General features: G+C 41.6%; 1 protein-coding gene across 1 annotated transcript in view; it reads right to left on the bottom strand.

The window, feature by feature from the left end:
* LOC124776937 overlaps positions 1-17976 on the bottom strand; it is a 107976-nt gene that overhangs the window by 47521 nt on the left and 42479 nt on the right. The window contains exons 7-8 of the mRNA XM_047252158.1: positions 8725-8889; positions 3163-3430 (exon numbers count right to left, since the gene is read on the bottom strand). Coding sequence (XP_047108114.1) covers positions 3163-3430; positions 8725-8889 — 433 coding nt within the window. The remainder of the gene's footprint in view (positions 1-3162; positions 3431-8724; positions 8890-17976) is intronic.

Here is a 17976-nt window from a genome sequence, read left to right as displayed (position 1 = left end):
ACCGGTGTTGCCTGGTGAAGCGTTGTTGTGATGCCTCGTGTAAGGAGCAGAAATGCGTACCATCACATTTCCGTCTTTGATAAAGGTCGGATTGTAGCCTATCGCGATTGCACTTCATCATATCGCAACATTGCTGCTTGCATTGGTTGAGATTCAATGACTGTTAGCAGAATGTGGAATCGATGGGTTCAGGAGGGTAATACGGAATGCCGTGCTGGATCCCAACAGCCTCGTATCGCTAGCAGTCGAGATGACAGGCATCTTATCCGCATGGCTGTAACAGATCGTGCAGCCACGTCTCGATCCCTGTATCACTAGCAGTCGAGATGACAGGCATCTTATCCGCATGGCTGTAACAGATCGTGCAGCCACGTCTCGATCCCTGAGTCAACAGATGCGAACGTTTGAAAGACAACAACCATCTGCATGAACAGTCCGATGACGTTTGCAGTAGCATGGACTATCAGCTCGGAGACCATTGCTGCGGTTACCTTTGATGCTGCATCACAGACAGGAGCGCCTGCGATGGTGTACTCAACAACGAACCGAGGTGCACAAAAGCCAAAACGTCATTTTTTCGAATGAATCCAGGTTCTGTTTATAGCATCATGATGGTGAACGCACATTGGAACCGTGTATTCATCATCGCCATACTGGCGTATCACCCGGCGTGATGGTATAGGGTGCCATTGGTTACACGTCTCGGTCACCTCTTGTTTGTACTGACGGCACTTTGAACAGTGGACGTAACATTTCAGAAGTGTTACGACTCATGGCTCTACCCTTCATTCGATCCCTGCGAAATCCTACATTTCAGCAGGATAATGCACGACCGCATGTTGCAGGTCCTGTACGGGCCTTTATGGATACAAAAAAATGTTCGACTGCTGCCCTGGCCAGCACATTCTCCAGATCTCTCACCAATTGAAAACGTCTGGTCAATGGTGGCCGAGCAACTGGCTCGTCACAATACGCCAGTCACTACTCTTGATGAACTGTGGTATCGTGTCGAAGCTGCATGGGCAGCTGTACCTGTACGTGCCATCCAAGCTCTGTTTGACTCAATGCCCAGGCGTATCAAGGCCATTATTATGGCCAGAGGTGGTTGTTCTGGGTACTGATTTCTCAGGATCTATGCACCCAAAATTGTGTGAAAATGTAATAACATGTCAGTTCTAGTATAATGTATTTGTCAAACAAATACCCATTTATCATCTGCATTTCTTCTTGGTGTAGCAATTTTAATGGCCAGTAGTGTATTAACATTCATTCTGTGTTGAGAATCCATGTTCGGATACTATGTTTAGCAAAAGTTACCAATGTGACTGGTTCAAAGATGTACATGTTTAATGTCAATATACGGTTTATTAATACCAATGGACATTTAATGTTATTTAAAAGAAGATATGTTCCTTATCAGGAGTAACAATTCAGCTGAAAGGGGAGTTTTCCACAGCCTTTCAAGAGGTCCTGGTCAAGAATATATAAAGGAAACTCTGTTAAATCATACAACGTATAACAGAACACCTCAGTACCCGAGGAAGTTGTTTGGATTCATTAGATATTGTTTAGTTTGGTGGCTGTTCCCCTTATCATGTCAAAAATATCTCCCCCTATAGCACTTGGATGGAAAATCTTTAATGGGAAGAAGATGTAGTAGTGCTAAGACTTTTACAAATAGCAATATCCTACACAGTTATTACAGAAACTATTTGTTTAAACCATTCCTACTCTTAACAAAAACCTGTTGTCACTGCAAATCAGCCACAGATCAGTATTCAGTGTATCACCCAATACTGCCCTGGCCTTGAAGAACTCAACCCCCCTCTCCCCAAAGCTTCTTCTCCATTCATACGCATCTGCCTAGGCTACTGCCCATACATATTCACTGTCACTGCAATGTGTGTGTGTGTGTGTGTGTGTGTGTGTGTGTGTGTGTGTGGGATGGGGGGGAGTGGGGAAAGGGGAGTGGGAAACAAAATGTGGAACAACAATACTGCATAAAGTTTTGTTTCAAGCTTGGTTATTCTCAAGGTGAAAAAAGCCACACAATTCAATAAGCGTTTGGGGATGAAGCAATACACACCACGCAAATAAAGGAGTGTTATAAATGCTTCAAAGATTGCCACTCATCAGTGAAGAGTGAAGCACATTCAGGTAGGCCCTGAACATCTGCAAATAAGGTTGCTATTAAACATGTAAGGACTTTGGTGATGCAGGATAGACAAATCACAATCATAGAACCTGCAGACAAGGTTAAAATTAGTAATGGGTCCATTCATTCCATTTTAAAGGAATATTTTGACCTCAGGAGGATCTCAGAAAAGTTTTTGCCAGAGCCATTAACAACTAAGCAGAAGCAATTTCATTCAGTTACCACACAGGACTTGCTGGATACTGTGAACAGTAATCCCAACTTTCTTAAGTCAGTAAGTTCCAGTCACTGCAATGGACACATCCACCACTACCGAGACCCAAAAACGTGGGGCATGCCCACAGTAATGTGAAAGTCATGCTGACCATCTTTTCCGACTCCAATGGCGTGGTCCATCACAGGTATGCCCAGAAGGTGCTAATGTCAATAAGGAGTCCTACCAAGTGGTTCTGCGTCACCTTTGTGAAGCAGTGAGGCGTAAATAGCTGGACTCACGGGCAGTGAGCAGTGGGCAGCTGGGACCTTCACCATGAAAATGCACTTGCTCACTGTTCTCGATTAATTGTTTTTTGGCCAAACACCATACATATGTGGTTTGTCAGCTTCCCTATTCCCGTGAACTAGCACTGAGTGAGTTCTGGCACTTTCCCACACTGAAAACAGGCTCTGAAAGGGAACAGATTTCAGAGCAGAGAAGACATAACACAGAATTCGTCGGAGCAGCTGCACACCATACCAAAACAGGCTTACAGCTGTGGTAGCAGCATTGGGAGAGATGCGTAAAAACTAAAGGGGACTACTTTGAAGGTGACTAGTGTCACACAACTGTATCTGAATAAATATTGATTTTAGAAATAATAGTCGGCTATTTTTTGAACAGCCCTCATATTGTGTTCCAATTGCAAGACACATAACTATCCTCCCCCCCCTTTTTTTTTTTCTTTCTTTCGTCAACAAGACACTAAACATAAATACAGTGGTAGTACAAACTATACAAAAATCCATACCTGAATCAGAATCTAGTGCTTTAGCAAAAGGTCTGAAGTTCCAAAGCCTGCGTTTCACACCTCCACCAGAATCTTGGGAAGATGAGGCATGGCCATCAGAATTCTTTGACCCACTTGAACGATTGCTCCCACTTCCTTCACTTCCTGTATTACCGCCATTGATACGGAGGTCTCGACTCACTGCATAAAGAGCTTGAACAAACTCTTCTGGCGTACCACCACGTCCATTGTACATATTCATCATCATAAGAAAGGGGTCATCTGCATACTGAAAAATATCATAAGCACCAATCAGCTGTTTGAAAAAGCAGACAAATTAAGAGTTAAAAGTTTGCAAAAGAAACAAGACTACTCACATTATTAAGGAATAATTGGAGGTAACATATTAACTTACAACTGATCTTTTTTTAATCTTTGACTGTCATTATGCTATGACAAGTTTAATTAGAACTGATCAACTTGGTAACAGTGAACAAGCGGTTTGTTCCAGGCGTGTTCTTGTGTTCGAACAGAAAATTTTATTATGATATCTGATATCATTAAAAAAGAGAGAATAACAACACAAAATTGTGAACTTTTCATATCAGCTCAATTAATCACCTTTAAACTAACACTCCATAGATTTGAACGATTAAGAACAATTTTATTGTGTGTTCCTTATTCTGTGTAACTTACACAAAGAAATCATATGTTTTGTGTAACATTGCATTATTATAATCGCCTTATCATAACCACCATCACCACTACAACGACGATTACCACCACTACCACCAATCTCATATTGCGCCTCCCATCTCATTATCATAAGTTGTGACAGTAATTTTCGTAACTTTCATAATGGACTCCCATGCCCCACAAGGGATTGCATCAAGTTTCAAAAAATTCAGTTCTTACTCTTCTTCTTTATTTAATAAAAAATGAAGTGCCTGTCACAAGAATGACAATCACCATACACATGGAAGAAATTGTGCTGGGAACTATAGGATGGTTTTGTGGCATGAGGATATTTGATTGTACCCAAGTTTTCACCATGTGCAGGAAAGAGGAAGGAAAGATCTAAAGTTCCGACAGGACACACATGTGAGGAAGGACGGATGGATTCGGAGGTTAAATGTAAAGGTTAGTTGCTGGAAGGTGTTATAAATGTGATCTGGTGGACGGATAGTATGTAGAACAGTGTGTGGTGTAGTAACAGCAGCCATGGCCTGTAGTATACAATGTCACAAAAGTCAGGACCAACCACATTCGTCAGTATGAGCAAAGCATATACACAATAAAGGTGAGTGGGGAACTGTAGGAAAAGATGTGCAAGCTGACTCGGGGGTGGGGATTAGGTGGGAAGGTGAGAGGGAGGGGTGTCACGGTTGGATGGTGGTATGAACTGGGAGAGGCAAGATTCAATGTTCTAGATCTACATCTACAGAGATACTCTGCAAGCCACCATACGGTGCATGGTGTACCACTACAAGTCATTTCCTCTCTCATACAACTCACAAATAGAGCGAGGGACAAAAGACTGTCTCTGTGCCTCCATATGAGCCCTAATTTCTCGTATATTATTTTCGTGGTCCCTACGCGCAATGTAGGTCGGCGGCAGCAGGATTGTTCGGCAGTCTGGTTCAAATTACGGCTCTCTAAATTTTCTTGAAAAGAACACCACCTTCCATCCAGGGATTCCCATTTGAGTTCTCAAAGCATCTGTATAACAATTACATGTTGTTCGGACCTACCTGAAGCAAATCTAGCAGCCTGCCTCTGAACTGCTTCAATGTCTTCCTTCAATCCGACCTGGTATGGATCACAAACACTCGAGCACCAGCATTCTATATGCTGGCCTCCTTTACTGGTGAACCACTCCTTCCTAAAATTCTCTCAATAAACTGAAGTCAATCATTCGCCTTCCCTACCACAGTTCTCGAATGCTCGTTCAATTTCACATCAATTTGCAATACTATGTTTGACTGTGTGAAGTAGGACACTAATAGTACTGAATCCAAACATTACAGGTTTGTTCTTCCTACTCATCTGCATTAACTTACATTTTTCCACATTTAGAGTTAGCTGTCTGTAACTCATCACACTAGCTAGAAATTTAGTCTAAATCTTCTTGTATCTTCCTACAGTCACTCAACTTTGACACCTTACCATACACCACAGTACCATCAGCAAACAACTGCAGATTGTTGCCCACTCTGTTCCCCAAATCATTTGTGTATATAAACAACAGAGGTCCTATCACACTCCCCCGTGGCACTTCTGACAATGTTGGGATTAGGGTGGCTTTGGTCAGTGGCAAAGAAGTGTTTCCACTGTAGGGATATGGAGAAAGAGAGTAGGTTTTTGATAAGTCCAGCATGGGTAAAATTGGGTGTAGGGCTGAAGATTACATCTGTGGATAGGACAGAAACTTCTGTGGGACTAAGGTTTTTGGTGGGAGGTTAACAACGGTCTTTTGGGTTTGCTTGGGTTCTGGGTTTGTGGGGTGTTGGGAGGGAGTTTTGGAGCATTTGGTAAGCTGAAGAGGTCAGCTGGGCAGGGTGTGGGTGCTATAAGGAGTTGATGGAGGTTCACCGTGAGTAGGATGGGTGCTGATGGACAGTTGTGCCACAAAGCTGGGAGAAAGACTTCTAACAGTTTGCACATTTTATAGAGTGGTGTCTGGAATGCTCCTCCAGGTGTAGGAGTGCAAGATTTTCTGTTTCCGAGATGACATGTATGTGGTGACGATTGCACAGCAACAGTATCTTGTGGAGGGAGTAGAGGTGATTCTGGGACGCCTGCAAAATGGAGAGGTCAATTTTCAGTACCAGGTTCATGAGCGACAGGGACTGGCGGAATCTGAAAAGCTAAAGGTCATTGTGAAAGGAGGGGTGGGATCCTGAGAAAGGTATTTTTATGGTTAGGCCAGGGAGGGGGGAGTTCCACGGTTGAGACTGTAGTGGATTAGGGGCGTCCACTTTGATGAAAATCTCGCTGCCACTGGAAAAGACTGATTAAGGTGCCCTGGTAGGACGGATGCTTCAGCTCTAGGGAAGCACACACAAAATAAAAGTAAAACAGAATAGTAAATAATAAAATATATAACTCTACTTTGGTAACACTGGTTACAGAAATTGTAGAATGCAGGTTTAGCCTATCTGTCCTGTGTTAACTAGTTTTCCATGAACACAAACTAAATAATGCTCTCTGAATTAAAGTCGCAAGAAAACTATTCATCTGTCTTGATGTACTATTCGGAGGACGGTCCCAAACTAACAGTACTCAACTGAATCTCTAGGCAGGTGGATTCTGTCCATGCATGATAATCCTATTCACTGTTCTGTTTCTACTGAAGACTAACCACAGTCTACCAATCGGCCATTGTTTCTGTCTCACTCGATGACTAGAAGACTTGAAGATACTATGAACGTTCTGCAGGAACTCCAAAGCAAGACTCAAACTAACTGACAACTTGCAACTCAAGACTTCTGTTTGTGTACAGTTATTTAAACTCGCGTCCCTCCTTTGGTAACACTGCCACTCCAGGGGGCGTGATTCCTGCAGTTATCGTGAATGGTTTGCACGCAGCGATGTTCCTGCTGCATAGAGACATCAATGGTACTTCTGGTACTAACTGCCGCAAATTATTCTTGTGTGTCATTTCAGTACAGTGGATAGACAGCACTTAAGGAACAAGATGTGGGACTTGGTTTTAGACGGGGAAAGGTATACTTCTCTGAATTTGTGCAGAAAGATAGATCAGGAGTCCACTGCGGTAAGGATGATGTTAGGAAACAGGAATTGGGTAAGTGAAACGGTTAGATGCTTATCAGGAGAAGTGGGCAACATAGTGTGAGTTCATGGAGTGAATAGGACAGAAGAAATTAGGTTGGGAGCAATAGGATTGTTTTGTTGTGTGAGGATATTTGATCACGTGTAAATTTGCATCAAGCACGAGAAAGGAGGAGGGTTCACAGGTAGATGCCGTGTTTCCTGACTTCCGCAAGGCGTTCAATACAGTTCCCCACAGTTGTTCAATGAACAAAGTAAGAGCATATGGACTATCAGACCAATTGTGTGATTGGATTAAAGAGTTCCTAAATAACAGAACGCAGCATGTCATTCTCAATGGAGAGAAGTCTTCCGAAGTAAGAGTGATTTCAGGTGTGCCGCATGGGAGTGTCGTATTCACAATACACAGAAATGACCTTGTGGATGACATCGGAAGTTCACTGAACTTTTTGCAGATGATGCTGTGGTATATCGAGAGGTTGTAACAATGGAAAATTGTACTGAAATGCAGGAGGATCTGCAACAAATTGATGCATGGTGCAAGAAATGGCAACTGAATCTCAATGTAGACAAGTGTAAAGTGCTGCGAATACATAGAAAGATAGATCCCTTATCATTTAGCTACAAAATAGCAGGTCAGCAACTGGAAGCAGTTAATTCCATAAATTATCTGGGAGTACGCATTAGGAGTGATTTAAAAAGGAATGACCATATAAAGTTGATCGTTGGTAAAGCAGATGCCAGACTGAGATTCATTGGAAGAATCCTAAGGAAATGCAATCCGAAAACAAAGGAAGTAGGTTACAGTACGTTTGCCCAGTGCTTGAATACTGCTTAGGAGTGTGGGATCCGTACCAGATAGGGTTGATAGAAGAGATAGAGAAGATCCAACGGAGAGCATCGCGCTACATTACAGGATCATTTAGTAATCGCGAAAGCGTTACGGAGATGATAGATAAACTCCAGTGGAAGACCCTGCAGGAGAGACACTCAGTAGCTCGGTACGGGCTTTTGTTGAAGTTTCGAGAACATACCTTCACCGAAGAGTCAAGCAGTATATTGCTCCCTTCTACGTATATATCGCGAAGAGACCATGAGGATAAAATCAGAGAGATTAGAGCCCACACAGAAGCATACCGACAATCCTTCTTTCCACAAACAATATGAGACTGGAATAGAAGGGAGAACTGATAGAGGTACTCAAGGTACCCTCCGCCACACACCGTCAGGTGGCTTGCGGGGTATGGATGTAAATGTAGATGTGGAGGCTGTAAAGTTATGATGGAACAAATGTGTGACAATGGATGGGTGGATTTGGTGGTTGAATGTAGCAGGGAGTGTGGTTAGCTGCTGGAACATTTCATAACTGTGATCTGGATTACATATGGCACGCAGAATGGTGCGTGGCACCCCATGCTATAGGGTGTCACAAATATCATGCGCGACCATGTTGGCTAGCATGGGCAAGCGTATGCGTCACAAAGGTGAGTAGGAAAACATAGGAAAAGTACAATATCCAAGCAATATTGGAGAGATTTAGGCACAATTTAAATAAACAAGGTTGAGTGGAGAAAAAAAAAAAAAACAGAAGAAGGGTATAGTACTAGTGCAAGTGAGAAGTTACGTGACGTAGGTAACAGAAGAAGCATCTCAAAAAATTAACCAAATGAAAATTATAGTTTAATCTCTTATTCAAATAAACAGCAACTTTAATAATTAAAGAGGTAATAATAATAATAATAATAATAATAATAATAATATAACTATTTTCTTTCATGTAATCAACAGTACCTGCAGCTTGTTCTTAATTTCATTTTTGGTAAATCCTATATGTTGAGCAAATTTCTTCCAGTTATTGCCATCTGTTATTTGCAATGATCCAGCAAGCTCTTTCATAGCAAAAACTGTCCAACGTTCACAGCCCACTGGAGGTACAGTTTCAGCCTCAAGACCAGTCTGGAAACAAAAAACATTAACAGTAATGTACAAAAATACCAAAATTTGAGTATACAATCACAATGTTATTAATACATAACACTTTGTAGATATTCAGTTCTGTCAGTACTATACTTATGCCAAAATAATGGGGCGGCCATTAAAGATAGATACAGTGTAGTAGTAGTAATTTTTTTTTAAGGAATAAAGAACAATACCTGTAGTTTCATATGTTCTCTTACTTTCTTAATAAGTTTTCCAATGAATGATGATGATGATGATGATGATGATGACGACAGTCATACTTACACTGTTAAAAAAAAAATTAGGGGAACATGTGTATCAACATCCAGCATGTTAAATCTTTTTTGACCATGGCGGTACCTGTGGTCTTACTGCATGGCCTGAGATCTTCACTTTCAATGTAGGCAACGATTAAAATCATTCACTATATTTTGGCTGTGTTATGCATTACAGGTGACCCCTCACGAGGTGAGTGCCAGTGTCTCACTGTTTTCTACTGAGGTACACAGATAGCAGTTGTTATTTGTGGACACTGCATTCAACCAGGAACACATAATGCGACAACTTAATGCACTGCAAGTTGCAAGTGCAGCCTGTTTGATCCAAAATGGATGGACTTTTGGTCACGTTGCTGCAGATGCCAATGCCTCTCCATGTGTCTTCCATAGGTTGTGGTCACACTAATGGAAGACAGGTCAGTACAAAGGTGAGAAAGGCGAGTTAAATGAGGTTACCAATGCATTGCAAACCTATGTAAAGACCAACATCTGGCCATCTCTGCAAGACAATACTGGAAGGGCCACTAGAGCTGCTGTGCCTGATCAGACTGTAATGAACAGGTTACAGGAAAGGACCATACAATTCACACATCCTGTTCGAGTACCTCACTTGATATCATCATCTTGCAGCTCACCGTCAGTTATGCAATCGCATGTCAATTACCAATTCATCATCAGTGAAACATGTTATTCACAAATGAGTCCAGATATCCTGTGATGCAAGATGACGGCTGTGTTTAAGTGCAAAGTGTGAATAGTACCTGCCAAACATTGTCCATCAAATTGAAAGATTTCCAAGGTTGTGTAAGGGGGCTTGAGTGTTGACAATCATATATATCTTGTTATTGTCCATGGCCACCTTACCGTGAGGCAGTACATTGTACAGATCCTGTTGGATCATATGGTGGCTACTGTATACAGTGGTGGCCACAAATTGCATTTAATGCCAGGGCCTATGTGGCAGCCATCAGCAGGGATGTCTTCTGAAGCCTGGACATTGAACTAATGGAATGGCAGTTAGTCCCGACCTAAATCCTATCATGCATATGCGGGACATGCTTGACAGACATGATCATAGTCTTCCTGTTCTACCACGGATTCTTCAAGAACTCTCATGAGCTCTCATTAAAGAATGGGGATGGATACCACAGGGTGATCTATGTTGACTCATACAGAACATGCCACACAGGTATCAGGCAGAGATAAACACACACACAGAGAGGGCATACTTGTTATTGAAGCTCTCAAAGTCCAATGAAAAGCACCCAGGATAGTGGGATAAATGACACCTGTCATTGTCATTGTTTTTGACACCTGGCAGATATTTGTTTTTTTATGTAAATGATCGACGACATAATAATGTTTTTCTGTGTACTTAATTTGTGCAAGATAAAGATATAATTTGGTAACATACCCAGTCCTCAATTATTGCTCAGTGCAGTATGGTAGATGCCCACAGTCATGTTCCTGTAATTCTTTTAATCAGTGTATTTTTGATGCTCAAAGTTACGTATCATGCAGTAGCGGATACTAACAACATACAGAAAGGGAAAATGAATTAAGTAGTAGGATCCACAAGTGAAATAATGTTTCTGTAAGCAGGGATCTCTTTTAGGTTCTTGCATGTCTAATATCAGTACCAAGCAACACTACCAGAGGTGTAGTAGATCCATTATCACAACAGTCTCAAAAAGACAAGTGTACATCACCATCATCCACCTCATTTGTACTACTACAAAAACAATTACCATGTGAAGAGACAGTTGCACATTTACCTGCCATTATATTCATTTTTAATGGTGTGGTTTTCTTTTGCTGTAAATCTACACAAGAACTGAAAAGCAAGGTTTTTTATTCTTTTTTTTCACATGTTAGTATACTTTTAGGCCTACTTCTTTCAATACGAACTTTATTAGGGTTCTTTCTTCTTCCCTCTTCGATGAATATTTCTCTGTTTTGGATAACCCCTTAGCCTCACTTTTTACCTGTTCTGTTTTGCTTCCCTTCTGTTTTGCTTCTTAGAATCAAGTTCAGTTGGCTGCTTTTTAACATGCCACATTTTCTGCCTTTCACCTAGGTATACTGCCTTTCTATGTTATCATTACAATATTGCTTTACAGAAATAGACAGTAGTGATTACTTCTGCCTGTCAATGAAAAATTTGAATTTATCCCCATCTCTGAAGGCTCTCACTCATGTTGGGATTTTTGAAGCACAATGTCTAAATTAATGAATGAAAAATCATGTGGAGGTTGTTCCAGTTTCAATCAATACTAAGTAAGCATTTTCCTTCTGTCATCTTAGGTACTGTGATTGTGGAGTCCTTCACTATTAACTTCACCAATGGCCAGGTCATTCACAGAGACTGTCAGCCTAAGCTACGTCAGTTGCCATCAATCTGCATCCTCTGGCGGGGAGAGCTTCTGCAGGTAGGGACTGCACCGCCCTGTCAGAAGGGTTGGAAAGTGCGGACAGGCCAGCTCACTGGCAGTCTTGGTTAGGTCCTGGGGATGCTCACTTGCAGTTAATGTGGCCTGCTAATCAGTTGTCACTGTTTGTCTCATTGCTCTTTTGGCTTCAAGTGCCACCTCATCCTCATCACTTACCACTGGGATGCCACAACGCTGACAGCTTGTCATCTTTGGTATCATAATAGCACAGGCAATGATAATGTACACCAAACATTGCAAAGATTGTGGTTGATACTAGTGCCATACATTCATTCCTAGTTTAAACACACAGTGTGTGTTTCAGTTGCCTGAGACTGCAGTCGTGTGTGTGTGTGTGTGTGTGTGTGTGTGTGTGTCTGTTGTCTATTGCTGACAAAGGTCTTAATAGCTGAAAGCTCTAATTGTGAGAGTCTTTTTGTTGCGCCTATCTGCGACTCAGCATCTCTGCTATATGGTGGGTAGCAACTTTCTTTTTAGGAATCACCACTCGACAACACAACAACTCCTCTGTGTAGTCGAACATATAACACATGGCAACATCATGAACAAAGCCACAGGGGCCATGTTCCTGAACATCGAAAAAGCTTTCAACCATCTCTTGCACAACAGCCTTATACGCAAACTAAGCGAAGCTGGTTTCCCAGACGGACTCGTGCGTCTCATAGTCATATCTCATGAACAGATGTTTCAACACTGACGTGCAGGGCAAACAATCAACTCGACATGGTAGCCAGGCTGGAGTACCCCAGGGAAGCATCCTAGGGCCCATCTTGTTCAACCTGTACATTAACGACTTCCCAGCAACACAAAACACAACGCTAGCCATCTACGCGGATGACACAGCCATCCTTGCACAAGATTGGAAACCATCGAACATTAATTCACGAATACAGACAGCACTCAGAACTGCCAAGCCTTGGCTGGAGCGATGGCGTATTAAAGTAAATGTCGACAAGTGCGAAGCAGTACTGTTTACATGCAGAGTGAAACTACTGCGCAAACATCAACACAATAGACAGATAACGTTACATACACACCCAATATGTTTCCAAGAGAAAGTCAGATATCTTGGTGTCTGGCTGGACCAGAAACTTACATGGGGGGACCACATCGAATACATTGCCAACAGAGCACACGCAAGGCTCAAACAACTCTACCCAATGTTCAACAGGGAAAGCACAATGAATAGGAGGATGTCGAGGTCCATATACATGACACTGATTAGACCTCTGATGACATACGCAGCTCCCGTCTGGGGATATGCAGCTCCTACATGACTGCACCGCATGCAGATCATACAGAACAAAGTGCTATGAATCATTAGCAATCATTAGCAACGCACCGTGGACCTTCACGAAGAATACGGCCTTGAAACCCTCAAGGAAGTATTCAAAAAACACGCCACACAACTACACAGGAACTCAAGACACTCGAACAATCCTTTCATCCTTACTCTGGGAAACTACGATCACAACCATAGGTGGAAGCACAAGTGGCCAAAGACACTACTAGCTAGGGCATAGCCACCTATGGCAAACTAACATACACCAACAAGCGACAAACATCAGCAAGCCCCTGCATATAAGCAATGCTGACTGGAAATTACCAGCTGCTATTAGAGCCGACCAACAGGCCACAGCAGGAAAACCGACGAGCTCGCCCACTGATGCAAAAACAATTCGCCAACATCACCCTACACTGTGCATCCGATATATGACCTATCGGACACAAAAACGATGATAAACCTAACTGTTGCAGGTTACTGACACTGATCGAGAGTTCAACACCGGCACACAGCAACAGCCACCGAGCAATAGCACCGCACAATGTCAAAGGTATCGACATGCATGATACCCTCTACTAACAAAGCCTACCCTTGCACGACCTATCGCAGACAGCAAGACATCCACTACTGTTCTTACCACCTGACCTATCGCAGAGGTATTTTTCCCCTTGGCTCTTGCCTTGGCACTTTTTTTCCTCTGCCCTTCAAAATGCTACCCTTCGTTCGACTTCAACCCAATCTACCTCCAGATGAGCAAGTATTAATGGTTAACCTTAACCAGACGTACGCAAACATTGCAGTACCCACATCCTACGACACCTCACTTTAGTGAAAACTAACCCTTATGCAGAGATGGCAGTAGACCTTTTGAGTTGGCCATCATGCCAGTGTGGGCATGGAGGGGATCCACCTCTATTTAAAAAAAAATCTTTTTCATAATAATGTTACATTCCATCCTGGATTTTGCACTGTTTGATTAACTTGCACATTTTGCCAAACAAAAGCAACCCTGGCTCCTGGAGGGTGGCTAATGGCACAACAACTGGTGAATCTGAGGAGAAATTCCAGAAAGTAACAAAGCCTTACACATGATTATATCAGTGACACCAAAAGTGATAAAGTGTTGCTGAAGCTGCCTCTTGCAAGCCTCCCAGCCTTTGGACACATCGTCGTGAGGGGGAAAATTGGCTGGTGCACCAACGGCATGGAAGCCTGTATAGTCAACGTGGCTGACAATTTCTTGATAGCAACCATCACAGAAGTGAACACCACACTCATCGCCAACTGTGTCATCATGTTAGACACAATCAATAATGGTGCCATTTAGAACAAAAGTTTTTCCATCCACATTCAAGTAAATGACAAACTTAGAAATGGTACAATAAACAGCAGAAAACAAAATAGAGGAGCATCAGCTGCACTGTCTTTATATAGAGAAGGGCTCCGGTAGGTGGCGTGGTAGATGTTGGTAGGTGTCGTGCCATGTGCACTGGTCTTGTGACCCACTTCAAAGCGGCCTCTGGTGGCCAGCCCATATAGCTGCCACTGACAACCATTTGAATTGTAGCACAACTGCAGCCTGATGCCACAGTACATATCCTGGTGTTGCATACAGAGTTATAGCAAAATACAACAGTTTATATTCAAGCAATGGAAAGTCCAGAATGGAACAACAATACAGAAAGTATAGATTGCTACTCAGTACATAGAGGTGGGGTTAAGTCACAGACAAGCAGAAAAAAAGGTTGCTAAAGATTTGAGCTTCTGGACAAAAAAGTGCTTCTTCCAAAATAGAAAACACACACACACATTCACACAATCAAAACTCAAATATATAGTAATCATGTATGTATGCGTTATGTTTTTGTGAATGTCTGTGTCCCCCCCCCCCCCCCCCAAAAAAAAATATACATGTTTAGCACCCTTTTTCTTTGTGGTTGTCTGTGAATGAACACCTCATCTATGAAGCAAATAGTTACTATTCAGAAAAAGAGAGGGTACACGAGGGAAGCATCTGTCACCCCGTCCAATTATTTATTCACTAGCAGATACGAGATTCTCCCCCCCCCCCCCCCCAAATCCCCCTTCTCATAAGCAAGTAGATCTATCCACTGCAGAAAACACAGAGAGCAAGACACATATGGTCAAAAATGGCTTACATTGGACAGTGGGATAATGCCACTTAGCTAACGTAAGACACACAGAAATTTCAGCCACCAGCAGTGGCCACTTCACCAAACGCTGAGGTAATTACTACCATTTATAGGAAATAAACCTGTAATTACCAACATGGTCATTAACCACAGTGCAGGTGGAGGCTCCTAATATGATTGCATTGCCTTTGGTACTACTCATTACAAACCATGTCAGTGTGTGGCATACCACTGCTAAACAGAAGTTACAGATTTCACATAATCAAAACTTAAAAAAACCGTAAGTTGCAGTCTTTGTGACTTGTGTACATGCGTCATTGTTTCCACACAGGTTCATTAAAACCTTTTAAAATCATTTCAGTACTCTCCAAATTATGCATGAGAGCATACTGTGAAAAAGGTATATATGAATGTACATTCTAAAATTAACGAAAAAAAAAAATTTGTTTTCCTATGACCTACAGCATGTGGCAGAAAGGAGCACATATATAATGTTGTGAGAAAAGCAAACCAAAGACTGTGGCAGCAAGTCTACCCCACCCCTAAAGACACTGGTCTGCCTACACTATACTTGTCTGTCCTCTTGTGGAGTACTGCTGTGCAGTGTGGGATCTGCATCAGATAGGATTGATGGAGGACATTGCAAAAGTTCAAAGAAGGGCAGCTTGTTTTGAATTATCACAAAATAGTGGAGAATGTCTCATGGATATGATACATGACTTGGGGTGGTAATCATTAAAAACAAAGGTTTTTTTTCTTTTCTTTTTTTTCTTTTTTGTTGCAGCGCGGTCTTCTCATGAAATTTCAATTACCAACTTGATCTTTTGAATACAAAAATATTTTGTTGGTGCCCCCCTACATAAGGATAAATAGTCACTGTACTAAAATAAGAGAAATCGAAGCGCACATAGAAAGATTTAAGTGTTCATTTTTCCTGCATGCTGTTCGGGAGTGGGATTGTAGAGAAGTATAGCTGGAAAGTGGTTCAATGAACTCTCTGCCAGGCACTTAAGTGTGGATTGCAGAGCAGTTGTGTAGATGTAGATGTAAAAAGGTAAGAAGAAATAAATAAAACACTGTAGTACTTAGATTAGATTACATGTACTTTGATTCACTTCAGTTGATCCACAGTGAGGAGATCCTCCAGGATGTAGAACAAGTTAGGAAACAAGAATACACAATAAACATTTATAATGTAAAACAAATATGTTAATGTACCTCCCACAGATCCCAAGTGAAATGACTGTCATGCATGTGGAATGAGTCAAACAATTTTTAAGCACATTTTCATTTTAAAAGGTAAGAAATTTTAAATTGAAAAATCATTTTACAACACTTAGTTACAAAGATCACTCTACTACAATGAATTGGTACAGAACACATATTGTACTAATACTTGCATTATTTGATATTATTAGTAACACACACACACATCAGTCAGTTCTACTAGGAAATTCGTCAATGGACTAGGAGATAGCCAGGAATAAATCCTTTAGGTCCCTCTGAAACTGAAATTTATTAGTACTTGAACTTTTTATGGCTGCTGGAAACTTATTGAAAATGTGTGTCCCTGAATAAAGGACACATTTTTGGACCAAAGTAAGTGTCTTTTGTGTAGATTATTCATATTTCTAGTGTGACAAATTGCATTAAGGAATAAACATATTGGAAAGCGGTAGCTAATATCTCCAATCCTTAAACAGGTCTCTGGGATATTCTTGAGTTCACATCACAAATAATTTTTATCACACTTTTTGGACCCAGAAAACTTTAGCTTGGCTTGATGAGTTACCCCAAAAAATAATCATGACATTGTGGAATGAAAGTAAACAAAATATGTCAGTTTCCCTATGTCTGACAACATTCGCCTTGCAAGTAGAGATTTGTTTAGATGATTCAGCAGTTCTATGGTGTCTCCTTCCATTTGAATTTATCATCAACCAGTAACCTCAAGAATCTAGGACTGTCCACTTCTTCTATCTGTTCGTCATCAGATTTTACGCATATACTGGTGAGAAACCTCTTACAAGTTCTAAACAGCATGTAGTGTGTTTTTTTCAACGTTTTATGACATAGAATTCCAGAATGAGATTTTCACTCTGCAATAGAGTGTGCACTGATATGAAAATTCCTGGCAGATTAAAACTGTGTGCTGGACCGAGACTCGGTCGAACACAGACTTGGCTAGGAAACATTTATTAATATCCATGACAATTTTCATTAACTGGTCTTTCTAAGAGTACACTTGATTAGCTATTTATTGCAATGTTTGTAACATCTGCAAATAAAACAAATTTGGCATCTAGTAATATTACTGATGAAAGGTCATTGATATACACACACAAGAAAAGTAAAGGCTCTAACTGGAACCTTGTAGGATGTGATGCGGCATCACAGTTGGATGATGCCTCACAGCTTCATACATGTGTCTTTCCTAGTGTCATCCTTTGTTTCATGTCAGAGGTATAGAATTTGAACTGTTTTGCAGCATTTCCTGTTACACTATAATATTCTAACATGAGTAAAAGGATATTGTGATTTACACAGTCAAATGCCTCTGCCAGACCACGAAATATAATACTAGTCTGTAATCCAGGCTGTTCCAACTGAGCTCCAGGGAGCCGGAGAGCTCCGGAGCACTCACTGCGGCAGCTCGGAGCCCACGTGGAGGGGGAAAGCGAACTCACTGCCCCCTGGCCACATGCAGCCGCAACTGACGCAATAATCTGTGTTCATTGACAGCTATGACTAGCCGCGGGAGCCCTGTACCTCTATTGGAGGATACCTTCCTATTCATTGAGAGGGATGGTCGTCCGCAGTGTCTTGTATGTCAAAGTATTTAATTCTGCGAAGAGGTACAATATACAACAACATTATACACGTCTTCACACAGCGCACTACAATCAGGCTGAAGGCGC

Source organism: Schistocerca piceifrons, chromosome 2 (assembly GCF_021461385.2).
Source record: "Schistocerca piceifrons isolate TAMUIC-IGC-003096 chromosome 2, iqSchPice1.1, whole genome shotgun sequence".
NCBI classification, from domain to species: domain Eukaryota; kingdom Metazoa; phylum Arthropoda; class Insecta; order Orthoptera; family Acrididae; genus Schistocerca; species Schistocerca piceifrons.
The sequence above is the reverse complement of the archived record's forward strand: the minus strand, read 5'-3'. Positions and strand labels throughout refer to the sequence as shown.